Source organism: Phasianus colchicus, chromosome 18 (genome assembly GCF_987193195.1).
Source record: "Phasianus colchicus chromosome 18, bPhaCol1.hap1.1, whole genome shotgun sequence".
Classification (NCBI taxonomy): Eukaryota; Metazoa; Chordata; class Aves; order Galliformes; family Phasianidae; genus Phasianus; species Phasianus colchicus.
Window position 1 is genome coordinate 4,547,304 of NC_143453.1, and position 26,824 is coordinate 4,574,127.

At 41.6% G+C, this 26,824-nt stretch overlaps 1 protein-coding gene across 14 annotated transcripts in view; it reads left to right on the forward strand.

The window, feature by feature from the left end:
- The window catches only part of DEPDC5 (DEP domain containing 5, GATOR1 subcomplex subunit), a 44,109-nt gene that overhangs the window by 12,534 nt on the left and 4,751 nt on the right, over positions 1-26,824 (forward strand). For 2 of the 14 annotated variants that reach the window (XM_090120727.1, XM_090120723.1), the window contains exons 20-40: positions 168-288; positions 583-806; positions 2,362-2,565; positions 2,796-2,931; positions 4,547-4,644; positions 6,674-6,739; positions 7,998-8,181; positions 8,995-9,155; positions 10,222-10,339; positions 10,505-10,672; positions 11,561-11,780; positions 12,641-12,774; positions 13,546-13,654; positions 16,257-16,319; positions 17,882-18,033; positions 18,789-18,866; positions 19,307-19,439; positions 20,427-20,535; positions 20,833-21,057; positions 24,868-25,037; positions 25,993-26,164. In XM_090120727.1, the coding sequence (XP_089976853.1) occupies positions 168-288; positions 583-806; positions 2,362-2,565; positions 2,796-2,931; positions 4,547-4,644; positions 6,674-6,739; positions 7,998-8,181; positions 8,995-9,155; positions 10,222-10,339; positions 10,505-10,672; positions 11,561-11,780; positions 12,641-12,774; positions 13,546-13,654; positions 16,257-16,319; positions 17,882-18,033; positions 18,789-18,866; positions 19,307-19,439; positions 20,427-20,535; positions 20,833-21,057; positions 24,868-25,037; positions 25,993-26,164 (3,045 nt within the window). Of the gene's footprint in view, positions 1-167; positions 289-582; positions 807-2,361; positions 2,566-2,795; positions 2,932-4,546; positions 4,645-6,673; positions 6,740-7,997; positions 8,182-8,994; positions 9,156-10,221; positions 10,340-10,504; positions 10,673-11,560; positions 11,781-12,640; positions 12,775-13,545; positions 13,655-16,256; positions 16,320-17,881; positions 18,034-18,788; positions 18,867-19,306; positions 19,440-20,426; positions 20,536-20,832; positions 21,075-21,330; positions 25,038-25,992; positions 26,165-26,824 lie in introns of those variants that run through there. The other 12 variants (XM_090120726.1, XM_090120725.1, XM_090120724.1 and 9 more) reach the window with 12 other exon arrangements.

The window sequence follows — 26,824 nt, forward strand, 5'->3', positions numbered from 1 at the left end:
ACATTGATTATTGAGTGAGCATCCCTTCCAGCTCTTCTACTCATCAGATTTTTACATGCAGTTTCTGTTGGAAGAGCTGCTTTTTAGTGGTGTGAGTTAGATGCTTCTGCCCTGTAGTTCTTGAACATTCTTGAAAGAGGTTCCAGAACCATATGATTTTATTTCAGCATTAGGAGCTCCAAAAGATGCTGAGAATGCCCTGCCCATCCAGGTTGATTATGATGGCTATGATGCCCAGGTGTTCAGACTGCCAGGTCCATCCAGAGCTCAGCGCTGCACCACTTTTAGGTAAGAGGACTGTGAGTGTACCAGTTTGAGAGCAGTGATGTTCTGGTGTATTTCTTGATGCATAATGTACTTAGGGGAATATGAGGAGAGCGTGAGCTTACTGCATAATGCAGTATTTATTATCCAAATAGTCAAAAAATAGTGGTAGCTTCCTTTTAGTTGTCTTTTTTTTTTTTTTTTTTTTGTCTCAGCTGTAGAGTCTTTTACATGACTTGAGCTTGTTCAAGCCCCTTTATAATTCTGGAATGAATTCTCCCTTTTTTCTTATCACTGCACATAACTATTTCTTTTCAGCAGATCCGTGAGGGAGAGAGAAAGTCGTACCAGAAAGAGCTCTAGTTCCTATGATGTCTCATGCAGCCCTTCTCTGCAGAGCCGCACGCTGCCCCCAGAGGAGGTGAGGAGCCAGGCTTCTGATGACAGCTCACTGGGCAAGATCTCCAACATCCTGATGATCCCACGACCTCACCTGCACCAGTATGAAGTCAGCAGCTCTTTGGGCTATACCAGCACCAGAGGTCAGCCTGTGGCAGATGGGAAAACATCTTAGGTGGTGAGGGGAAAGAGAAAATCAAAGGTCACGTTGGTCTGCCTGGTCAGCACAGGGAAAATGTGCTCAAACTGGCAGTTATGCTACAGCTTTTATGCATTCCAGCCATGTCTGGGTATGCATTCTCCCTTTATCCTTGTCCATTTCCATTGCATTTCTTTAATTGGCTTGTCCTAAATAGAAGTATCCCAATACTGATGTGTTCTTTTCCCTTGCCTATTGCCTTCCTTAATATTTGACTATTCTCCTGTACCTATCTGCAAATGTGGACATATATACAAGTAAATTTTTGTCATCCAGGTCACCTATAATCTGTGAAATGAGAAATGAGTGCTGGCCTTAGTAATGAGCCCTGGGGGACCCTGCTTATAACTTCTCTCTATGGGTAGTTACTGTTGTTAAGAGTCACTTTCTGGGTCCTTCCTTTCGACAGAGTACTGCTGAGCTGTCTCCATGTGTTAGCAGTGATGACAGTCTCCCTTTTTTCTTTTTTTTCCCTGACTTAATTTTGTTCTCAGACAGTATGTGATAGTTTCACAACCCACTTCTGGGTAAATTGCATTCCCCCTGCAATTGCTTGATCAGTAGAATTCTGTCCCTGAAGGCTCTCCATACTTTTATTTTTCATTTCTTTCTGTCTGATACTTCATATCATATTTGTCTTCCTATAGGAATAGGATTTACTGGTGTGGACCTGCTATCACATAGAGAACTTTGTCACATTTACCTTTTCATGCATTCTTCCCCTTCTGTCAGTTAATGTATACATAGATACTCCTGTATTTTTGTTACTCCTTTAGTCTGAAGGGTGGTGGTGTGGCTCAGCTGAGGACATGCACTGCTTAGGGATGCGTGTAGAACAGAATGATGGGGAGGGAATGATCAGAGTAACTGGAATTTTTCACATGTTCTGATAAGCAGTATACAGTGCTAAATGAGACCATCCCTTCTCTTGGAGTTTTCTGGTTGTTGAACAGAGCAAATGCTACTTAGTCATCTAGTTTGTTTCTCCTATTTCTAAATAACTGTATTTATGTTCTACCTTGAAGAGTAATGACTAGCTGCTAGCTTGCTGAGATCTTGTGTCCTGGTGTCTTCTGGAAATAATTTCATATTTAAGTGGCCAAACCTGAACGTTACAAAAAATGTATACATTACTCACTTGTGGATTCTGCTGTGTCTTTGGTGCTCATCTGGAGGTTTCTTGTATATCCTTTCAGTCTTTTGCTTTGTTTCCTCAGGAATTCTCAAAGCTCTGAGTAATGTTTCATAGGTGACTTAGCGTAGTTGGCCGTATTGAATATAAACTGACAGTATACAGAAATTCTGTAATGGCAAATGAAACTGTACTCTTTCTTGTTTGTTGCAACTTACAGACTAGATTGAAATGGATTTCAGCATCTCTCCCTGCCTATTCCTCAGCTCTCCTTGTTCCCACTTACCTTAGGGGTCTTTATATCCCGTAGCAATTCACTTTCTTTTACTCTGCTGATCTCACACTGACTTTAAGTTGTGCTTTCTAGATGTCCTTGAGAACATGCTGGAGTCTCAGCAACGTGACTCCAGTGCCCCAGGGAGGTTCCATGTTGGCAGTGCAGAATCTATGCTACACATTCGGCCTGGGGGATACACACCCCAGCGAGCACTGATCAATCCATTTGCTCCATCACGCATGCCCATGAAGCTTACATCTAACAGGAGGCGCTGGATGCACACTTTTCCTGTGGGTAAGTCTGTTTCATAGCATGTTACATAGCTGGGAATTTTTTTCTTCATTCAACAAGGGGAACCAGTGTGAAATCTGGTGACTTGAAGTACTCTGCGGCGTAACAGAGGCTGTGCTAGGTGTATGGACTTGTTAAAGCAGAGGTGTTGGCATGAGAGGAGTATGACTGAATGAAAACCAATGAGGAATCAAGGCAGATGAAGTGAATTAATGATCGAACTGTAACTGTAGGTCCATCAGGAGAAGCTATCCAGATCCATCACCAAACTCGACAGAATATGGCAGAAATGCAGGACAGTGGGCAGCAGGATTTGACACACTCCTCTGCTGAGCTGCTGGAGCTGGCTTATCACGAGGCAGCTGGCAGGTGAGATCCTCAGGATGGATCTGGGTACTCTTTGCAATAACATCCTTTTTCATTAAAATTCTCTCCATGTTATAGGCTGTCATCTGAAAGTTTAATAATGTGCTGCATCAAATGCAGCATGTACTTTTATTTTAGCTCTTCTGGCAAGTCTGGAAATGGCTTACCTACTCTAGCTTGGGGAAGACAGTAGCTTATCACAGTTTGCAATGCATGAGCAATGCAAAGCATTATTCATGGATTCATTCAAATTTGAGTTATTAGAGACTGTGTTTAACTCTTGACTCCTTATTCCAGTAGCTGAGACTGTCATGCCAGAACAGAACGTTTTTTAGAGTAAGATATAGCTTTGTGTCCCAGTAACTGCTGAACACTTCCAGACCTGTCCATTCATTCCTGTATTTCCTGTGCTCATAAGAAGTACAGCCACGATAAACATCAGGAGTGGACTGCAAATGAAAGTACCTGTGTTCTCAAAACAGTTTTTTCTTAAAAAACAAGCTTTGGTCGGTGCTGGGCATTTGTATTGACTGTTGGCTGTGAGAAGTGAGATCCCAGTGTCACAGGATATGGTATGATTGTGGGGAAGCTGATTTTACAGTGAGAGAAATTAGGTCCTTCACTCGATGTAAGCCATTTATCAAGCTGCACAGTTGTTCTCCAATCTCCAGACATTCTCTTACCTGTTTTTTGCCTGGTAATTCTTCTATTGAAGACATCTGTTTTTCAGTCTATGCTTATTAAATATAACTTACAAAAAAAAAAAGGTATCCAAGGTTTTGGTATCCTAGACAACTCAATTGCCAATAATGATTTCTTTTATCAATAATTTTGGTATTTTTCCTGCTGTTATTTCCTCTTGCTTGTAGAAGTTTGTGTTCTATATTGTTTCAGAATGTCCAGAGTGAGGAGCACATGCTATCCTCTGCCTTCTGAATTTTCAGGGATTTTTTTCCCATGCTGCCTTTGAATAGTCCTTCAGGAAATTTCAGTCTGGTTTTCTTTCAAGCATTTTTCATTTCTTTTATAGGGAGGTTGTCATCCTGGCTTATATTGTGTGCTATCCTTTGGCATACTCTCATCCCTTTGTGTGTTGCATAATTTTTATATTATATCATCCTCACAGTCTTTGTGCCATAATTCTACTGTAAATAAAAGATTATTGCCTTCTTATTACTTCATCATGTTTTAAAATTTCTGATCTTAACACTCATGTCTCCTGCTGTCTTATTCTTGATAGTGCTTTCTTTGAATCTTTTCGTGGTCTCTGTGGGTGACACACTTGTCCAAAGCAATTTCCTTAGTCTGGAATGCTGGCTTTCTGGGCCATGAAATCAGATTCAGTAAACAACTAAGTTTTATTTCTCTGGGGGAGGTGTATGTGTGTCTGGCTCTCTACCATTCTGTGAAGGCAGTGCACTGGTTATTGCTCAGTACTGTTTTTTTGTGCCTGTTGCCATCTCTGCAAACATCATTAGGAGCATGGTTGTGAAAGCTCAGTTAGGATGGCAAGGCTGGTTGCTTGTTATTTGTTATATTGCTTGTTATTAAAAGTATGGAATGTCATGAGTGTGGCAAATATTTGTGCTGAAATACAGGCTGCTTTGGTTTTCCCTAGGCACAGCACTTCTCGGCATCCAGGTGATGGTGCCTCCTTCCTGAGCTTCAGTGGCACAGAGGAGTATTCCAACGGTCTGGCTGGCAGCAATGGTGCAGGTAACACAGCAGTGGCAGAGCTTTGTGTTTGGGACGAGGCCCTTATTGACAGCAACAGTAATGGAGCCAGGAAGCATGGGAAGTAGGTGGACCAGGCATTACAGATAAAAGAACCAACAGTAGAACAAACCATTTCCAACTCTGAGGAGATGCATCCTTTTTTGATGCATCTCTACTTGTCTAGTTCTATACTATAAACCTCAGAATGAAAAACTGCTCATTGTTGGCATACCATAAACTCTCAGGCAGTAGCTTAGTTCTGTAGTAGCAAAGCACTGATGTGTGTACACCAAAAAATAACTAAATATACACTGGATTTGGTCAGAGCTCTTTCTCCGTGTGTTGTTTCCTCTAGATATCATTATTTGGAGTAACAAATTTGTTTGAGCATTTCTATTCCATCAGCTTGTATGTTTAATAAAGCTTGGTCGTATCAGGTTTTTGAGAGGATCTGTAAAGCTGCAGCCCTGTTGTGCATGGAAGATTCTGGAATTTAGTACTTTCTGGCATTTCTTCTTGTTACTTAGCAAAGCACTTTCTCCAGATTTTAAACACTCAGAACACAGTGCTGCTCACACCGAATGTTACTCACATAGCCCAAAATATTTAATCACATTTTAAAGAGTGATGCATGTCTGTGCTTTCAGTTGAAGATTAATGCTGTGTTTCTTACTCTACCCAGAGACCTGCATTAGTAGAAATTGTTCTGGTTTGTTTGGCTTTTTTAGTCCTGTAACTGGATTAATATGTCCCAGCAGCATTTGGTTGTGTTGCCTGAGTATAGCAGCCTATCTCCTGATTTTAGGCACATTCTTTTCAGATAGGATACATGGAATTTTTAAATTATCTTCTGTCCTATAGCTTTCAAGACTTCTTAAAAAAAACAGAAAAACAAGAAAACTTCTAATTTGTATTGAAAAAAAGTTCACCCTTTGGAAATGCATTTGAGTGAAAACAACTATGTTTTTCCCCTATGGTCACACATTGCACAGTCATGAGGGTGTTTTGTTAGCAGGCTTAGTTTTCATGTTTGTCTTGTCTTGTTTACGTAGCTGCATTGAAAGTGATTTCCATTATTTCCTTCTTTGGATTTCATTTGAATTCATTTCATTTTTGTCCTTTGCTTTTTCTGCATTCCAGATAGCAATTGCCAGAACAAAGTCTAAGCTGCATTTCAGCTGCTGGATGTAATTTGCTGGATGTACTGTTAAACAATAAACATCCTTGCATTTTATAGAAACCTTTCATGTCTGTAGGTTGGACGTAAATCATGTACGTGGAGGTTGATCTGTGTCTGTCTTTATGAAAGTCATTATGGGTGCCTTCCCTGACTGAACCCCCTCAGCCATCTGTAGCTGCTGTAGTGTGACTCAGTGATTTGACTTATGTTTCTCCCTTATGGTTTAAATCATCTATGAAATGGAACACTTATTTTTTTTTATTTCCAAAAATATGATTTCTCAGTGAATCTAATCTCCCTTTGCTGCCCACAGCATGTTTTGCTGCAATGTGTGCTTCACAGTAAAGAACTGCTGCATCTGTTTACACTGACATTCAGTATGGTGTCTCTGTTATCCAGCAGATGGTAGATGTAGTTCAGAGCAAATAAATCTTGTTGCAATTCCCTAGCTAGGTGGCAGATGGCATCAGTGGAGCTGATGAAAGATGAATGCCAGTTTGAGCCATCTCTACTGTTTTACCAGCATCATAATGGAAGCAGATAACCATCCTTTCTGTTAGTAAATGCTAGTTAGAATAACAGGTATGATGTTGTTATCAATTTCCTGGATACATCTGTTGTAAGTCAGGTTTTTTTTTAATTGTTCCTTTAAATGTTGGCCTTTAAAACTGCCTGTAATCAATACCTTGGGCTTATTTAGAGTGAACACTTGATATTGGAATTTTATGTGACTTGCTTTCTCCTCATTAGTTGCCTTGCTATATTTTTTTTTGCTGTGCAGAATCCTGAACTCTTTAAAGGGCATGACATATTTTAAAAAGTAAAAATATGTATTTTTCTTTCTTGTAGGGATGAACCTCAAAACTCAGAACAAGGATTCATCAGAAGATGCTGTCTCTAACTCTCCTGATCCAAGTAAGCAGAAGGAGGATTTTGGAAAGAATTGAAATAGATATGAAGATAGGGAGGGAAATGCATAGAAGAACAAGCAAGAAACTTGAGGAGCCTGCTTGCCTTTTGGCAGTAGTTTTTTGTGCTGCTGTGTCAGGTTCTTCCTATTCTGAGTGTCTCACTAATAGAAGTTCCACATCTCTGAATATATAAACCGTTTGTCACCTTAGGTCTGAAATTCCTTTCTTACCACATGCTATTGTATTGAAACCTAAAGTGGCTGAACTCTTATCTGCTTCTCAGTATGACAGGCTTGCTTGGCACAGCCAAATGAAGCAGAAGTAGTACAGTCAGTTTCTGAATTTGGTATCATTTAGTGAGAATTGTGTACCTTCGTCTGATACAGAAACAAGCACGTGACTGCTCAAGAAAACATTTTCTTTATAGCAGGTCTTTGTAATTTCCTTCTGCAGTGATCTTACCATTAACGTCTTCGTAGTAAAATAATTTTTTAAGATCTCTGTGAGAATAACTGGCAGTTGGCCCAGTGCCTTGTTACATATTGCTTGGGGCAGGGTAAAAAGTAGTGCAGTAATGAACTGATGATATGATTTGGTTAGCTTTTGCTTTTCGGTGTCTAGTTTTAGATCTCTGTAATCTTGAATCTGCAACATAACTCCAGAAGATGGTGTGGGAAAGGATTCTTTCCAAGTTAATATTTTTCTGGTCTTCCTACCCCTCTGGATCTGTCTTCTGTTTTTATAACTGTAGAAATACTCCCTTTTTGCTGCTGCACTATTCCAAAAGGAGGCTGGTCTGTCATTCTTTGTCTGCTCATCCCCAACTCCTTCTGCAGTTATCTGGGATTCAAAGCTGGTCTGATTTTCTTGCTCAGACTTGGAATGTTCTTCTATTTTATTAATAACTTGTGAATGCACCCAACTTGCTGTAATTTTGGCAGAGCAGTGACTATTTTGGCTTTAGCTTTCAATCAATAGAAAATTAAATGCATTAACTTTGATTGCTGTTTGCATGATGGGATTGAATTAGCACGTGGCACTGCATTGTTTAACAAACTGTCTCTTTCTCTCCCTCCCTTCTTCCTCTCTTACTTTCCTTTTCCCTCCCCACTCCATCCCCTTTTTGTTCCTGTTGTCTTGATGCCAACTCCACACTTGTCCTTCCTTCTTAACACTCCTCTTCACATACTTTCATCTCCTTCTGCACCCATGGGTGACCATATATGCCCTGATTGTCTCCCCCCAATGATGCAACGAGGCAGTTCTGACACTGTCTGCTCCCCCCGTAGTGCCAGGCTTCTGTTGTACAGTTGGAGTGGACTGGAAATCTCTCACTACTCCGGCATGTCTCCCTCTTACCACGGACTACTTCCCCGACCGCCAGAGCCTGCAGAATGATTACACTGAGGGCTGCTACGATCTCCTCCCAGAAGCTGACATGGACAGGTTTGGCCAGCACCTTTTCTGTGAAGTGTTTTGCATTGAATCCGAGGTGCTTCAAACGCAGTTGATGGGAGAGGAATGCTTTGCAGTTTATACGAGAGAAAAATGAGCTGCTGATATCACTAGCAGCAAAATACTTGGATTTTTCTCATTTCAGTGGTAATTTTGCACCTTTTCTGATGTTGCCATCTGACAGTATTATATTCTATGCTTTTTTAGGAATGGTTTGCTTACAAAGTTCTACTTCAAAAAAAAACAAACAAAAATTACCAAGAAGAAATATCCCCTTAGAGCAGGAGGGCAAAGTTCAAGAGAGGAAGCAATTGTAATAGCACAGTGTAGTGATGCTGAGTCTCTCATCATCCCAGATGCTGATTGGTGTTTGAACTGCCTTTAAATCTTTCTCTGCTCCTGAATTGCTGCTGTGGGGAAGGGTGGAGCATTGCCTGGTCACTGGCAGTCTGAGTTCTGCTGAACATGTACAGTCTGTACTGTGATTCTCTGGAAAGTGCTGTAAAAAATGATCGTTGTATTTATTGGAAGTTGTAAGCAAATCTTTTGGACTCTTTGTCTGTTACTGGTTTAAAATGAGCTTTCACAGATGCTGGTATTAAGTATTGCCAGGCAGCTAATCATCACCTGTTTACAACAAGATGCATTTTCTCTCCACTTCCTGCAGGTTGCTTTCACAGGCAGAGTGCTTCACTTGCAGAGAGCCCAGTGTAGGAATAAGTCCTCAATTAAGAAACACAGAGCTAAGAATAGGTGTGTGGTCAGCTTCCTTATTCTGCTCTCCTTCTTAACCTTTGTGTTCAGGAGAGATGAGGAAGGAGTGCAGATGACAGCCCAGCAGGTGTTTGAGGAGTTTATTTGTCAGCGTCTCATGCAAGGCTATCAAATTATTGTGCAATCTAAACCACAGAAGCCAGCCACAACTGTGCCACCCCCGCTCAGCAGCAGTCCCCTTTACAGTCGAGGTGGGTGACTTTGGATTGAAAATGAAGTTTTTTTTTGTCTCTCTCTCCTTCTGCCAGTGCCAGTAACATCCATGAATCAAGCATAGATATTCCTTGAAACCATTGTCTTTTTTTTTTTTTGTATGTATTTCAGTTTCGTTGTTGTTGTTGGTTTGGGGTTGGTTTCTTTCTGCTATGTGAAAAAAGTCTGGTGGGGGAGAGCCTGATTTGGGGCAGCACAAACAACTCAGGGGCACTGTGAAGGAAAACCCGCAGGATTTTTTGGAATTCAGTAAGAAGCTGGCCTCGTTTTCATGATGGTGAACCTAGATTTAATATGGCCTGAGTGTTCTTTGGGTGAATATATCTTAATCACCATTCACATGGTTACTACAAGGCAGGCACATCTCTGTTAGATTGAATCTGACAGATTGAAACCTCCAAAATTGATGTGTCTAGCAGTGTTTTTCCAGCTTTATAATAGCTGTGAAAGTCCCAAGCAGAGAAGTGAAGCTTTATTATCCTGAAACCAGGTGTCAGCTAAACCTAGTTATGTTACAGAGGACTGGGAGTGGGATAAGACAGTCTCATATTCAGTGGAGAGAATCTGACTTACTGTTTGACTTTAGACTTCTTTTTGAATATTCTCCAGACAAGAGTGATACAGTGTCCACAGAGCAGGGAATACACAAGATGTAGCTGTTTTTCACTGATTTTTAATGTTAAGTTTAAGTGATTATTTCCAGAAATGAAGGACAGAGAGGAAGGAAAAGTGGACAGCTTTACAGTTGTAGCTACCAGTTTCTCAGCACTTCGTGTTGTCTGTTTTCTCCTTGTCCTGCCTAAAGCAAGTCTGTTTTGATGATGTGTGTATTGTTAATATTATAACTAAAGAAATGCCTTCACAAACTGCAAGAACGAAAGGTTTGTTCTGCAGATGTCCCTGAAAAAGGTGAAAGATGTCTTTCAGTTTGTCTGAGTTCAGAAATCTGTCTCCGGAGTCTTTTTCTATAGGTCCAGTTTGTTGATAAAGTTTTGGGTATTGCAGTAAGCTAAAAGGGTCTGTGCTTTGATTTTTTACAACTAGGCCTTGTTTCAAGAAATCGACCTGAGGAAGAAGATCAGTACTGGCTGAGCATGGGCCGTACTTTCCACAAAGTGACATTAAAAGACAAAATAATTACTGTGACTCGATATCTGCCCAAGTGAGTATCTCTGTGGTTGAGCAGTTTGTTAATGTGCAGATGAACGTGCTTCTCCAGCTGCCTGTATTCAAAAGAATGTACTGTGAAGCCTTCTGTCCCTTTAAAAGAAAGAGAAGCACTGCTGTTGATAATGCCAAAATTAAGGTTTGTGTTGTATTTTTTTAGGTATCCATATGAATCTGCTCAGATAAACTACACTTACAGCTTGTGCCCCTCTCACTCTGACTCTGAATTTGTCTCTTGCTGGGTAGAGTTTTCCCACGAGAGATTAGAAGAGTACAAGTGGAATTACTTGGATCAGTATATCTGCTCTGCTGGCTCAGAGGATTTCAGGTGAGATCTTCTTTTCCATCCAGATTGTTCTGCGTCCTGATTTCCTCTTTTCCATTCTGACCTAAAATTTCTTCAAATAAGTTCAACCTACAAATGCTCAGTACACCAGGAGAGTAGCTGGCCTGTTTTTATCTGTGTGCTGCAGACCTCTCTTACTGCTATGGGAATCTTACTCAGTGCTTCTGTTGCATTATCTGATCTTTAATACAAAATCTTGGTAGTAAAACTCAGCACAAACTTTATTTCTCTGCCACAGATGCAAAGAAATATGGGGGCTTTCTGTACTCTGCAGATGCTTTTCTTGGCTTCTTACTCATTTCTGGATCTGACTCAAAACTCCCATTCAGCTCTGTATCTGTTGGATTCTTGCTTGACTCGTAGACTTAGCTTTACTCTATTCCTACTTATAAACTACATAAAATGGAGCTTCTCATTAGTGATGTGAGATATCTTCACTAGTGTTTTGATATCTTCACTAGTGTTTTGATACCTTCTTTCAACAAGAGCAGTGTTCCTGTATCCTTATTTCTTTTCAGGTGTCAGCCAAAGCACTTGCTGTGAAGTGCATCACAGACATTCCTTTTTTTTTAGTTTATTTTTTGGGGGTGAAAGGCTTTGTAGCCTATCATTTATAAGTCAGAAAATATTTCCCTGTGATACAATTCATTCTGAAGATGGCCTTGATTTTTCTTCTCATTCACAGTCTTTTTAGTGTGCTGGAGTACTTCCCAGTGGCATTCATTTTGCTGACCACTTCACTGCATGTCTACCTTCTATCACACGCAGATAGCAGAAGGAAAAGCTTACTTTACTGAAATTTACAGCTGATAGGAATCCTTCGTAGGAAGCTTTGCTGAACTTTCATGTCTTCCACCTTCCTTCCTTCAGCCTTATTGAATCGCTGAAATTTTGGAGGACTCGCTTTCTCCTTCTGCCTGCCTGCATCAGTGCCACAAAGCGTATCATGGAGGGAGAAGTGCACTGTGATGTGTACGGAGACAAGCCCCGTTCTGAGGAGGAAGAGTGGCAGCTCCTGGATGGGTTCATTCGCTTTGTGGAAGGTTTGAATCGCATTCGTCGCCGCCATCGATCCGATCGAATGATTCGAGTGAGTCAGCTTCTGGTTGGGTGAGAAGATTGGGGTTGGGGGAGGCATATCTTGTAGTTCTTTCCCTTCCTTTGAGTTTCTCTGCATAGCCTAATGAAGCATTAGCAGAAGTAGCTGAGACAATCCCAAACACGTGAATGAGCGTGTATCTGGACATACAGCACAGTGCCATGCTGAATGACATATTTCAGACGTAAAATAGTGTGGTCTTATTAGCATCTCGCTGCTACTCAGCTGATTAAATTAATTAAGTTTGCCTGGAAGGGGTACCACGTACTGCTGTGGCTGGAAACAGAATTGGAACTGTCGGCTCACTCAGTGCACGGCTGTAGCCAGCTGCTCTGCCCATACCATAAGCCTGGTGCCACCTATTTGCAAGTGTACATTGCTTTGTGCTGTGGTTAACCTGGACACACTGCAGCTTGTGATGCTGATGACTGGTGAAAAGAGAGCTGGGAAAGAGTGAGGCTGCTAACTTCTCCTATCTGAGTTGGCAGCTTGCTACAGACTTAGGAAAAGGATTGAGAAAAGAGAACCGTATAGATGAATACCTGGTAAACAGTGGTTTTAAAAGGATTGTGAGAAACTGGCCAGTGCGTATTAAGTTCTCTTTAAATTCATGTGCTGAATGGAGTGGTTTATTTCAGATCAAAGCCACCCTGTTACCAGAACAATGTATGTTTTATTTTGTCAACAGCATCTATACAAAACACCAGACCAGTCCATTTCTCATTTACTTGTAGTTTAGCTCCATTTTTAAAGCTTGATTAATAAAGCCCTGCTGACATGAGATGCTGTGTTCTTGCTTACTAGTTAAGCCTAGCTTGATCAGGTCTGTGCTTTCATTTTTCCTCTGTTAGAAAGGGTCTGCCATGAAAGGCTTGCAGATTGCTGGTCCGCTCCCCACCCACTCTCTGGAGCAGCCTGGGCCTCCCATTGGGAAGAAAGGAACCTCAGCACTCTCAGCTCTGCTGGAGATGGAAGCCAATCAGAAGTGAGTTTCTACAGTTAGGCTGTGTGAAAAAACATAGGATATCTTTCATACGTATCTTCCACCTGGACTGACTAAGGCAGACAGGGGAGCTTTGTTTTGAAAAAGGGAGTGGTGTGGGTCTTGCTTCTCCACTAACCTTGTGGCGGAGCTCAGAGTGTACTGGGCTTTTCCTGGAACTTCTTTCTATTATGTTTTTGTAGTACTTCTAGAATGAAGAAACTGAAAAGGAACAAGGAGACTCTAGAAGTGCAAGCCATCACATACCAGATGTGTCATCATTTATGATTTGCCAGTACAGTTGTTCCAGTTAAGCTCATATAGATACATAAGTATACATGTCTGTAGGGTAGGCTCAATATAAATGTTGGGTAATGAATGTAGCCTAAAGAAAATATCTTGTTTGCACTGTTGACATTTATTGAAATGCCTCTGAAACTTTTGAGGTTTTTTTCTCAGTACTGATCTAGAATGGTTCAAAGAAACTCAGAATGCTAATACCAGATATGCTGAAAACAATTTATAACACTTTTGCTGTCAGAAATAAGAGATTTTTATGGTTTTAATGGTAAGAAAGTTGAGTAGGTTCGAGGAACTATTTTGTTTGCGTGGGGTAAAAAATATGAAGTACTTATAAAATATTGAATTGGCTCTGTGCTTCAGAGTGTGGAGAAGCAAATATCTGAGAATACTGTAGCTCCCTTCTGCAACACTTGTCTTCAGGCAGAAGCTGACAGTATTTGAACAAACTCTGAATTCCTGCCTTTGTTTTAGGAGTCTGGGGGAGCAGCAGGCAGCAATGCTTTCTGGGAAGAGCTCTGGGCAGCCTTCAGAGAGCGGGAGCATTGCTATCACACCCACCTACATGGACAGTCCTCGTAAGGTAAAGCATTTTTGGTCCTTTTTTATACCTACTACTTATTATTTGAGAAATTAAGTAAAGACTGTTATTATTCTAAGAACATGACTACCTCACGTCATGTTTTAGTCTGTAATTCAGCAAGTGGTCCTGTGCCCAGGATGTGTGAGGGCATAAGGGGAGAGTTTGGGGCACAACCATGCTCTAATTATTGCACACTGATGAAATCTCTGGGATGCCATCTCAGCATCCCAGCTAAAGCTTTGCCGTGCTAATTTACATGGTGGTATTTGTTAATTAGCCCACTTCTTTTCCTGGCAGCACACTTCATTTCAGTCAGAGTTTCATTTTAGATTAAATAGTACAGTGCAGTCCTACCCCTACATGGTGCCTGTCTCGCAGAGCAGAATTAAACCTTGTGTGAAGCTTCAGTGGAATCTTAATAGCTGGAACTCCAGTTGCTTGCTTCTGTTTGAAGGTGTGTTCCTGGATTGTGAGTTTGTTGTCATTCCGGCACTAACTATATTCCAGGATGGAGAAGACTGTCATCTTGCTTTCTTCAGGCCCTTGAGAAGCTGTACTATTCCTCAGCCTTCCTGTGAACTGTGCTGCAAGTGCTCTGCGAGACAGAACCTCAACTCCAAATCCAATTAGAAATAATTGATTATTTTTCTGTCCTATGGAATGAGAGTCTTTCAGCACAAGTTACAAAGAACTGAATTGAGATACTACACTTAAAAATATGACCTAGTTTTGACAGTTGGAAATGCTAAAAGAAAATGTTCTCGAATTCCCTACCATCAACCAACTAGATACTTAACCATCTCTCCTCTTTTAGTATCTGTGTCTCTATATTCAGCTTTCCTTGTCACCACCAGGGACAAGCATTGCAGCGTTCTGGAGTCTGGAATACTGCTAGTTGAAATGGTTGAGTAACTGTAGTCATCATAGTAGTAGGCACCTAATTGTAAAATGAGAGTTTCTAAAACAGCAGATGAGATCAGCAGGTCATTGTTAGCTTGGAAAAAGTAGGTGCAGAACTTGGCTTCAGAGGCATGTTTACAAAACTCCAGATGCTAATTTATACTTTGTTTTGGTTTTTTTTCCTGCCGTTTTGGGAAATTGTCATCATCAAACTTCCCTTTTTAAATATGGAAATGATGAATGTTTCTTTCTACCAGTGAACCTGGTGAAAATGTAGGAAACAAAAAAATGTGTGTGGAAAAATGCATTATCCTGGGCTCCATCAGAAGAGGGGTGGCCAGCAGAGACAGGGAGGTGATTGTCCCTCTCTACTCTGCTCTTGTAAGGCCCCTCTTATAAGTTGGAGTCTGAGAATTGATGGGTTATGCTTGTCAGAAGGGTTCCACTGGACAGGTAGCCTTATCTGGCAACTTCGTGGGCACTTGAAAACATCAATAAGTGTGTGCCTTGTGTGTTCAGGACACACAGACCTGTTAGAGCTCATCAGCACAGGTATATCTGTATGGTGCCCAGAGACTTGCAGCCCAAGTGCTGACAGATTGTCACAGCTGTGTGCTCTGCCAGCAGCCACAGGAGCAAATGCTTTTCTGAGATACTGTTTAGCACTGGAATTGTTCCAGATCAAAACTGAGCCACTGGCTCCACCTCTTCTCTGTAAAACAACTGACAGGTCACTTCAGCCAGTTACTATACAATACATAATTATTTAATGTAGTAATTGGGTTGCTGCAGAATCTCTTTGCTGAGTCTTTGCCCTAATGGATATAGATTGCCTGGCATTATCTCTGTGCTATGTACATTGCCAGCCATGTAACCCTGGCATTGATTCTTTCCATGAAATGTTTCATTTGCATGTAAGCATCCTCTTAACTGCAGGGTAGACAAAATATTTTTCCTAGGGAACAGGATAAAGAGTTGCAAATAGAGAATGAATATGTAGTCGAGTTCCACTGCATTGTCTTTTATGATAAAAAGATCTTGACATGTCTTTGAATAGCAGCAAAAGATTCTTTCATCTGGGGCTGGTTAGTAGGCAGAGAGCATAGCATAGGCAGTGCCTGTTTTGATTTTGCATGAAGTGTAAAATACAGTGTTTGGAAGATCTTTTGATGGATTTTTCTTCCTTTTTCTTTACACCATACCAAACCTGCATTTGACAGGAGCAGTATGCTTTCTGAAAAGAGCTGCTTTGCCTCTCCCTCTGTATCGTTTGAATGACTGAGACCAGAAAAAAGCTGGCCTTCTGTGTGTGTGTGTCATTACACGAGGCTCTACAATTTCCTGTATCACTGTTTAAGTTTGTATTTGGGATGAAAACCCACTTAGTCTAGAGCTCAAGTCTTTCTCTTATAAAAGCATGGAGGAAAGGCCACAGTTTTGAATTGGCTTCTGGTCGGTGTGGTTCTCAAAACTTTGGAAAAGCATCTGTGGTGAGGAAAAGCAATATCTTGGTACAGAGAGAGAAAGCAAGGGTATGTGTGTAACTCCTGATTCTCTGCATTCTGCTGCACCTGACATTTGGGTTTTACATTCTCCTCTTACTTTCTCTCTGTGGTCATTTTCGTACTTGCACAACTTTGTATTTGCTTCATCTCCTTGTTCCTGTTGCCATTAATGGGCCTACTTCCTCTGATGCCTTCAGGATGGGGCCTTCTTTATGGATTTTGTTCGCAGCCCTCGCTCAGCTTCAACTTTCTTCTCACAGGTTAGTTTTGAATGGGGTCTTGTCATCTCTGGCTTTTGGATGGAGGCAATGGAGAGCATTGCTTGTCTTGAGCTTGCAACTTGGCTAGTTTCCAGATCTGCTTGCTGAGAGATGCACAGTGTTAAAAGGACAGAGTGACCAGTGGTGGAGGGTGTGACTCTTTCCTTCTACTGTTCAATATTTTTGGTGTGCTTTGGATATTCATGTGCCCTGCATTACTGTCCTTTGCATTACTGTCTTGTCAACTACTGAAGCTTCTCTTTCAATGTTTCACTAAGTACTGCTTTTCCAACTTCCCTCGCTAAACGAAATGACAACAGCTTGCTTACCCCATTCTTGTCTATGTTCCTTGTGTGATCTTTGACTGTGAGAGATCCAAATGAGATTGTGTCCTTGGGTTCTTAAAAACTGAGGGCAGAAAATACTATTTTCATCTTGATTTAAGAGCCGTTGTGACTGAAGCTGTTTGTACACCTAACAGCAGTTAAGAGTTAGCAATAATACAGTATAAGAGTAGAAAATACTGCTGGTTGAAGTGAGCTCTGAGAAGGGAGAGTGGTTTTAGCTGAGTGTGGGGACTGCAGATTCCATGTCAGCATTTGCCATTTCTGGCTGCTTAAAGAGGGACACCTGCCATTGCAGCATGAGAGATCCTTGGGATGGAAGAAATGGAAAACAATACGAAGAATTCTGGTCTCACTGTCAGACCTCTAAATCAGACTACCAGCCCTGTGATTTTTTAGCTGTGTTTGTGCTGTGGATTCATCATGGCAGATCAGCCCTCGTATTTACACTTACTTGAGTTGCTTAGTTACTCTGCTGTTCGTATTCCTCTCCCCCACCTTTCTAGCTTTATATAATGTCTTTCCTGAGCCATACGTGTTAAAGACAGATGGCAGTTACAGCCTGTACTTTGCTGAATCTTTCATGTTCTTTCTGAAAAGATTTTATGTTAATTTTTGAACTATTCAGTCTACCGTGGAATAGTGCAAATGTTCCTGCAGGGGGAAAATGTTCTTGTTGTCTCAGTGACACAGGTGTGGGTGGGTGCCAACCAGCCTCCCAGTCCTGCCTTAAGAAAGAGAGGAAGATGAATTGATTCCGTGCATTATGAAACTTGAATTCTGTGTAGTACATCTGCATATTTTTGTCTGAGAATTGAAAATGTTTTCTCTAACTGCTTACTACTTTCTCATAGCAACTAAATTTCCTGTTCTGTCCGTTGCATGTTTATAATCACACTTTCTCAAATTGAAAATGTCAGATTTGGACTGGGATTACTAATATGTCAGTGGTTCTTTCAACACAGTTGTCAATCCTCATCTTTACCGGGGTCACTGTGGAATGCCAGCATAGGCAAATTTATGTTTGTCAGCAGCTCTGTGGTGGTAACAAAGGAAAGACTGCATTTATGCTTTCACTGTATGCTTGTTCTAGCTTTATAGTACCGCTTGTCATTAACAAACTTAAGCTGAGATGGAAAATTGGCAGGGCAGGGGAAGAAAGGAAATGGAGGAAAGATTACATCATAAATCTTATAAATGTGTCTTTACTCCCTGCAGGTCTCTATAGATCAATCAGTTCCTGGAACCTCAGATGCCAATACATTGATAAACACAGGGCAGTCAGCTGAGAGGGGCAGCACTCAGAGCTTGGGAAGTTCCCAGAGCACAACAGACCAAGGATATGTAACAGCTGGTGCAGCAGAGGGCAGGTAAGAGGAGCACAGTAGTGCTGCACAGTGGATCTGCACAGTACATTCCCCCTTCAGGTGTTGTGGAATAGGCACTTAAACAGGAACCTGAGAACAAAATGTGCTGCGTCTGTCAGCACAAGGAGGCACTTATCACGAGACTCTTCCATGTGCAGAAAGAGCAGTAGTGAAATATAAGCCTTGCAACCCAGTTTTCCAGAATTGAATGAACCACGGCCTCATTGCTCTACCTCCAAAAAGAGCTTCATTCTTCCAGAAATGAAGGCATTCTGTGTCTGAAATCTGTTAGCAGAAGAGCAGGCTTTGAACTGACATCACTGACATCTGTCTTCTGTCTGTTCAGCAAAGGGAGGCCTGCAAGCTTATTGGGTGGAGTAGGTTGTAGAAATCCAAGAGGATCTGACCTGGAGGAAAGACACTGGCGAGGAAGCTACTTTAAAAATAAACTGTATTAGCACCTGCTTCCTGTAGTTGTATATTAAAGTTTAAAAAAAAAAAAAAGCCAGTTTCAGAGTATGTGCTGTCCTATGTCTTCGTCCCATGTGTGTGAATTGGGTCACTGTAGCAATGACCTGACAGCCTCAGGGGGAGAAAGAGGTGTAATGCCTCTAGTTGTCCATGTTAAAATGAAAAAGGAAGTAAATGTAACTAAGTCATTGCTCAGAAGAGAAATGAGTATTTTTCTGAAGTGTTCATATTGGAATAAATCTGGCAAGCTGCCCTGCTTTTTGAACATACGTCTGTTTGCTTTGCAGCTCTCAGCAGTGCTCAGTAAGCTCTCTGACTTCCTCCTCCACCTTGATGGAGATTCTCGAAGCCATGAAACATCCTACGTAAGTGATAAATCCAAATATGCTTAACATCTGTCTTGAAGTTCTGTAAGTGGATGTGGGGCATGGAGTCACTTACAGGAGAGCCCCTGTCAGATGTGAAAGTTTTTCCAATTTCTTTTTGCTATTCAGTTCCAATCTCTCCAGCAATGAACCTTAAACATTGAGGTACCAGCATTGCAGTACAGACTTCAATTACTAGAGTTCCAGTTCTGCCAAAGTGAGAATTCTCAGTGAGAGTAACACTGAAGTGCTGTCAATGTCAACTCTTTGTCTCATCACCCAAAAACTTAACAAAATTCCACTTTGGGGACACTGTGCACCTATTGTCTTCTATCTTTAGCTCTTTTTTTTTTTTTCAACCCAACAGTGATTTTTGTCTTAGTAATTAAATGGAATTGTTGAGCAGGCTGTGCTGACATGTTTGACTTGCTGTGTTTCAGCACAGGGATCCAGCTGCTCTCTGAGCAGAAGGGCCTCTCTCCATCCTGTTTCATCAGTGCAGAAGTTGTGCATTGGTTGGTGAATAATGTGGAAGGTGTGCAAACCCAAGCCATGGCAATTGACATAATGCAGGTAAGGGAACTGCCTAAGGGAGCAGAGAGGGCCAAAACCACCCCACTCTTGGAAGACAGTAAAATAATGGAGGAGAGCATTGCACTAACAATTCCTGTTTCTTATTAAAATCTTACTCTTGATAGATGCTGAAAAATGTGTTCAACAGAACACGAGGTCACGAAGACACTATGGGAAATAACTTGTACCAACATTTTCTGCACTTCTGAGATGATAGATGTTAGTTGGTGATGGAAATTACAGTAAATACGCATTCCCTAGTGCTGCTTGATTTGTATCTTAGCAAATAATCATTTTCTCTTGAAAAGTTTGAATTTTTAGGATTCCATATCACAAAACAGCAATGTGGTCTTCAGTAGTAATCTATATACTATTGTACCACTCATATATGTGGTGATAGTTCTGCATAAATCTCCACTTAGCTACAAGTTACCATGAACTCTCCATTGTGCTGGAACCACAGAGCACCACAGCGTGGTGTGTTTGTGACTTGCAGTAATTAGTTTGATTAATTAAGTTGTTTGTGTATCGATCGTATACGATCAGCAAATGTCCTCTGTCTTAGGAATGCTGAAGTACATTCTGCTTGTGTTCATGAATCTGTCTTCTGTATTGAGCTGTGTCTGGGCAATGGCTGGAAATGTTTAGAGTTCATTGCTCTACTTAAATCCCATAGCAATTACAAAGAACCTAGAATGTTTCTGAATTCTCACCTCCCTGTGAATCCATCTGTAAATGCAGAGCATGGTAAGGGAGGAAGGCAGACATCTATGGAAAGGTCAGATGCAATTTCTCCAGAAGATAAGGACTGGGGCACCTTTGCTGAATATCAAGAGATAACATTGCTGGTATTCACCATAGGCACATATCTGAACAAAAAGATGTCAGGGAGAAAAATGATTTCCAACTGTTCTTTAATAACATTCTGTGTAGCTAAAAGAATTACTTCTTTTCCATTGTGTTGTTTTGTTCTATGTTTTTGTTCAGAAAATGCTAGAAGAGCAGCTGATTGTCCATGCGTCTGGAGAAGCTTTACGAACCTTTATTTATGGCTTTTATTTTTACAAGATTGTTGTGGACAAAGAGCCTGACCGAGGTCAGAATTGTGTTATGAAGAATTTCTCATTATTCCTTTGCATAATTGCTAGCTGTACTTGATTCTTATGGGTGTTGCAGCAGAAATGCACTTTGGGAGCACCCAAAAACACTGCTCTAAAGAGAGTCAAGGAAATTTAGACTTTGGGAATGTTATTTAAAAAGAAAAAAAAATCTGCAGACAAGATAACCCAATTTTTTTTTTCCTTACCCATTTTTAGAAAGATCTACTTCTCTTTCTTGATCCTGAGCACTTGTTTCTAATGGTCGTCTGTCCTTCCCCTTGCCTTTTATTCAGTGGGCATGCAGCAGCCTGCCATGTGGCACACAGCTGCCATGGATGACTTCTCTGCCTTCCAGAGGAAATGGTTTGAGGTGGCCTTTGTGGCAGAAGAGCTCCTGCACTCGGAAATCCCCGCGTTTTTCCTGCCCTGGCTGCCCAGCCGCCCAGCCTCCTATGCAAGTAGGCACAGTTCCTTTAGCCGCAGTTTCGGAGGACGGAGCCAGGCAGCTGCACTATTAGGTAGATGCACAGCACAGGTGACAGCTGGGGAAGTTCCCGGGGATAGTTTGAATGGGGAAGAGCAGCCAGCCAAGGGTATGATCTCACGTGGACCAGCAATAATGCTGCAAATTTCACGCTGGCCTTACATGTGTCTTGCAGGTAAACTCATATGTCTGAGGTGTGTTTCACTGGCTGGGCAGGGCAATTTTTGCTTCTGAGTACTGGAATTGATTTTGAAACAAAGTATGGTGAAAAAGTTCTGTGTTACTAAACTGCCATGTCGTTCCCTAGAATTCACGAAGGAGAACACCAACCTGTCTTCTTGTGGATCCAGAGGAACTCTTTTCAATCTGTTGTGAAGCAGCCAAGCAACCAAACTGTGCCTGAAATGACATGCTTCTCAATGGCAAGAGTCCCAGTCTGATCCAGATGTGCTAGGGAAGCTTTCCTGATAGTCTCCAGGTTTCTTGGCTAATCTGAATCATTTATAGAGAGACTCCTTATATTAAAGCCTGGGAGGCCCAGCTGCAAATTGTCTCTGCAGTGTAGAAGCAGCAGAGATTGCATATGAGAGATAATAGTGTTGCTAAATGAGATACCATTATGATATCTGAAATCTTGTAATGTGTGAAGTATAATGCTACCACTAACAGCCCGTGAAACATACTGGTTGCATGTTTGACTTTGTTGCTTTGTCATCTCTTTATTTCCAGGCCAGCCTGAGTCACTTGCTTTTGTTCCCCTTTCCCTGTTTAAAATTATCAGAGAAATCATTGCTATGGAATTGTAGCTTCAGATTTATTGGATACACCTTTTAAAAGCCCATCTCAATTAGGGATAAAAAAAAATTCTGTTGTTCTCTTGTTTTGTATAGTTGACCTTCTGAAGAGAGGCTTCTTATTGCTTGTGCAGTATCTCCTAAATCTGAAGTTACAGTCATCCTTGTGTATTTCTGAAAGCCTCATTGGAAGAGGAACAGCATCAGAAGTGAGAAAGTGTTAAGGATGCAAGTCTGAACTAATGGTTAATTCCCTGAAGCCAACATATGTTGGATATTTTTCCTTGTCACACGATAAATCTGTTGCCTTGGCCAGTATCCAGCCTCGTTAGCTCAAGGATTTGCCAGAGCCTGAACGTAGGCTGGTGTGGGAGCATTGTGGAGGCTGGAGGGGCTGGGGCTGGATCGTGTTCCTCCTTTGATCTCTTACTCACTACATAGGCCAAGAAACCACTTCACTTTTCTATGTCCTCTTTTGTGAAATGAGAAAATTGGGACTTAGTAAGCTTGCACCTGGGGAAGTGGGCAAAGAACCAGCAGTATTCCCACAGTGTGTGTTGGAGTATACACCTGTGTAACATTCATTTCAGTTGTGATTATATCCATTTTGCTGTTTAACTAACATGCAGTCCTTGGAATAATGAAAAATACCTCCAGATAGCTCACATAGTTGTTTGAGAAATAAATGTCCTGGAGGAAAATCCAGTGTGGAGCTTTTTCCTTACCAAGGAACTGTTTTAACTGATATTTCTGTGCTGTCCCTCTTCTAAACAGAGTTCCCAAAAAAATGTTACCAGCTCATCTGAGGCAAGGAGCTTTACTAAACCCAGATGACTTCTGGTCCACGTGACTTCATTTGTTCCTCTCTTGGCTTTGATTTGGTTGTGGATTTTGTTTCTTCCCCTCCCCACCTTCCCTAAATGTCAGGCTGTGATATAAAATTGCATGCAAGCATTGGGAGCTCTGGAACAAGCTCCACGGATCTCTAAAATCTTTTTCCCCTCCCAGTTCCCCTGTTATTGCCCAGTGATTGTCCCCTTTCCTTCCCAGTGGAAGTCTGATCTGTGATACACTTAATCTTGTCCCTTTCAATTTATAGCAGTGCATGCAGTAGCCATTTTAGTCATGTATGTAGTATAGTCTGCAACTGGAGAATAACCTGCCTGCTCCTCCCCGATGTACTCCATAAATCCTTAGTTAAATACTTGCTAGAACAAGCAGGTGAGTTCTCTTAAAGTTGGGTCTATGGAAGGCAGGGTGTTTGTTCTATCAAAATAAAACCGGGTTTAATCTGAAGCTTCTAAATTCAGAGCGACATGGATATTTCACATCTGTTTGTAAGGTCCTTGTGATTAGCTCACCTGGTTGGACTGCCTTCCTGCTGCTTTGCCTTTGAATTACAGCTGCAGGCGAGGTGGAGAGGCTGACTCCAACCCTAATGGGGAGGTTGTGTTATCTGGAAAAAAGAACAGCCTGAGGGAGCAGGGAGCTCATTCTTCACTGTGTGTTGGTTCACACACACCGGACTGTAGTGTTGCAACTGACATCTTAGCTAACAACTGGTATCTGCCCAGCTAAGCTGCTTTCACTTTATAGCTTTTGGGATTTGCTTTCCACCATCTCAGAACGGGATTCATACTTCATTACAAAACTGACACTGTGATCTCATAACACACGTTGATAATCCACTGAAAAGGAGCAAGCAAATGGGAATCCAAGATGTTGCTCTGTTTGACTGTAGCAGACCAGCTCAGAAATCACACATGGATTTGTCAGAAAAGACAAACATGAATTTTATTTACAAAACAAAGCTTGATGATGATCTTCCATTTTTCATTTATTTTCATTTTTAGCTGTTCCTAAGCTGCAGCAATGGCAATATAAAAGATTTGCTTTTAACCTTGAAAATTGTGTCCAGCCAACTTAGAGTAGACGTGGAGGTGGGAATTGTCCCATCTACCTTCAGGACCAACTTCAACCATTTTTTAGTGCCTTTAAGTCATTAAATGATGGGGTGGTTTAAAAGTTGACCTCATAAAAGAGTGCATGTGAGCCTCTACTTAAGCAAGAAATAGCAGTATCCATCCCTTGTGCATCAATCTGAAAGGAAAAAAAAAAAAGCACAAGTTTCTCAACAGTCGTTTTGCAGCCCTTAGTTTCTGTCAGTATTTAACTTTATAGAAATGTGAAATGATTCTCATGTACATAGAAAAGTTGAAAGTGACAGCAGTGGTTCATAGCAGAACTTTGGACTGAAACTCAGGTGATCTGGTTTCTGTCCCTGACCTTGCAGTCCCTTCATGACACCACACAGGTCACTTCCACTTTCTTTGCTTCCATTTCTATCTTACTTGATACCTGGGATTTTCTTTCACTGGGATGCTGGGCTGTAGAGCACAGAAGGAGATGGATCTTGGGCACTGTCCCAGCACTTACTGAAGGCAGCACGGAGTATTGCAGTGATGCTAATGCTGCTGCATGTGTCTTGGCTTTTCTTGCTTTTACAAAGAGCATTGTGTGTGCAGTTCTAGCCACGTGGTAATGTGGGATGTTGATATGGGGTTAAAGATACATGAAGTTCAATTTCTAATCTCCCTTGACTCTAGAAAGTCCTGGAATGCTCCTGCCCTGTGCAGCAGCACCATGTGATTTCTGGTGGGGTCACACAGAGGTACTAAAACCAAACTGGCTGTGAAGTAGATGGGGTTGCCTTGCTGTTTGCTCAGATGCCAACACTTGCTTATTGATGAGCTTCTTGATTCTTGGTTCTGTATCTTTATTGCAATAGAAATGCTTGTTCACTTCTTGGGAAGACAATTCAATGACAGAGATTCCCCCCCATTTGAGCAATACTTTTATTTTATTTTTGCCTTCTTTTGATCTACATAGGCAGCATTCTGGGACTATTCTGTAACTCAAAAACATTTGGGGAGGAGTGGGAGGACAAATTCATTTCAAGTAGCTTGTCTTGTTTTGTTTTTCTTTTATCCAACTTCCCTCCTTCTCTTGAGTGCATCTTTTAAATGTACCCCTGTTCCTTGGCTGTGTAGCTGCCACAGTGCCTGAGCAACGGACAGTGACACTGGATGTGGATGTGAATAACCGCACGGACCGGCTGGAGTGGTGCAGTTGTTATTATCATGGCAATTTCTCCTTGAATGCTGCCTTTGAAATCAAGTTACACTGGATGGCAGTGACTGCAGCTGTTCTTTTTGAGATGGTAAGAGTCCCTGTGTGCTAGGTAGTCCCAGCAGTGCCCTTCTGGCCTTTGTATCCCTCATATGGCTGAGGAACATGTCTGTCATGTGAAGCTGATAGAAAGTATTAGGGGAGACATGGGGAGTTGGATCTGCCACCTTTTTCATTTCCAGGTAATTTTACTGATGGTCATTAGCATTGCTGCATCTGGTCAGCGTTTGTCATGCTATCCATAGTCATTATGTCTGCAGGACTGTTCTGCGTTTAGAGGGCTCCATTCATGCTGTGCAGAGGTCAGTACAGGGTGGAGGTGATATTTAAGTCCCACTTGAGCAGACCTTAGGCCTTGAACGGAGTCTTTGGAAAGGAACTTGTTTTGCATCACGTTTCTTCTTGACCCAAACCTAAAAATAATAATAATAATAAATTAAAATTGAGTGGAATTGCTTTTATGGACAAGGCTTTTCTGGACAATAGGGTCTTCCTGTTCAGCAGTGCATTTTAGTTTTCTAAAACTTCCTGAGAACATTTCAAATTGCAAATGCAAGTAGTATGTCTTTTTTTTTTAATGTTCAGATTTTTTTTCTCTTTTTTATCATCTTTAAAACTCAAATTATTAGTGCCAGGTTTCACCCGACTCAGCCAAACAATGGCTGAGTGTTTGCTTTAATTTAAAATCTATTGCACTGTTCCAGTAAAGCAGCAGTGCTTAGCCACTGATGATAAGTAGGCTGAATCAGTTCCTGAAAAATGTCCTATTTTAAAGTGCTTTCTGATTGATGTGGCACTTAAAAAAGGAAAGCCTTGTGCTTGTACTGCTTTGCTTACAAGGACACTTGTGTGTCTGCCATGCAAAGCAAGCTGTGCCAGTGGAGAATTGAGTTGTCTGATCTATTCTTGGGGAATTAGTTGCTCCTGTGCACCTTGGTGCCCCACGACATGTGCTGTATGAGTCACTGTTTCAATCTTTTTCTCAGGTTCAGGGTTGGCATCGGAAAGCCACATCCTGTGGATTCCTGCTGGTTCCAGTCCTGGAAGGCCCTTTTGCATTGCCCAGCTACTTGTATGGGGACCCACTTCGAGCTCAGCTGTTCATCCCACTCAATGTTAGCTGCTTGCTGAAGGAGGGTAGTGAGCACTTGTTTGATGGTAAGAGATGTTTGTTCCTTTGTTCTACCCTTGATATTTTTTCCTGCAAGTAGGTCCTTCCTGGCGGACAGCTGACAAGAAGAACCTCGTTAGCCAGACGCATGTTAGCTGGAGGAAGGACCTGGTTTTGGGTTTCAGCAGCTGCTCTCAGGAAAGTCGTGCTCAGAGGAAATGGTGCTGGCAGCCTGATGAGCACGGACAGTATATGCAGCTGGCAGCAGGAAGTTCCCAGGCACAGGAAGGGTTGCCTCTCAGGTGATCTCTGTTGCCATAATGTTGCATACTCTCACAGAGCCTATATCAAGTAGTTACTTTGTTTGATGTGATGTTATACACCTACCCAGAGCTGCTCTGAATTTGTATACTGCATTTGTTTATCCTTCTCTGGGAGATTAGGCTTTCACAACCCTCTTTATAGTTACCATGGTTACATTCGTGGTAAGAGTGTTTGCACATGAGATTAGGAGCTAGAAACTGCAATCTCCTTTTCTGCAGTGTGATGTCACCCTTCTGTGTGATGTTGTTGTGGTAAGCCTCAGGTGGAAGCTCAAAGATCAGAGAGCTCTGTCCCCATACAGAGAGGCAACACTGCATTGTAAGAGGGTGCAATCAGTAAAAGGTTCTGTTTAAAATAATAATGAGTGTTTTATTTATTTTCGT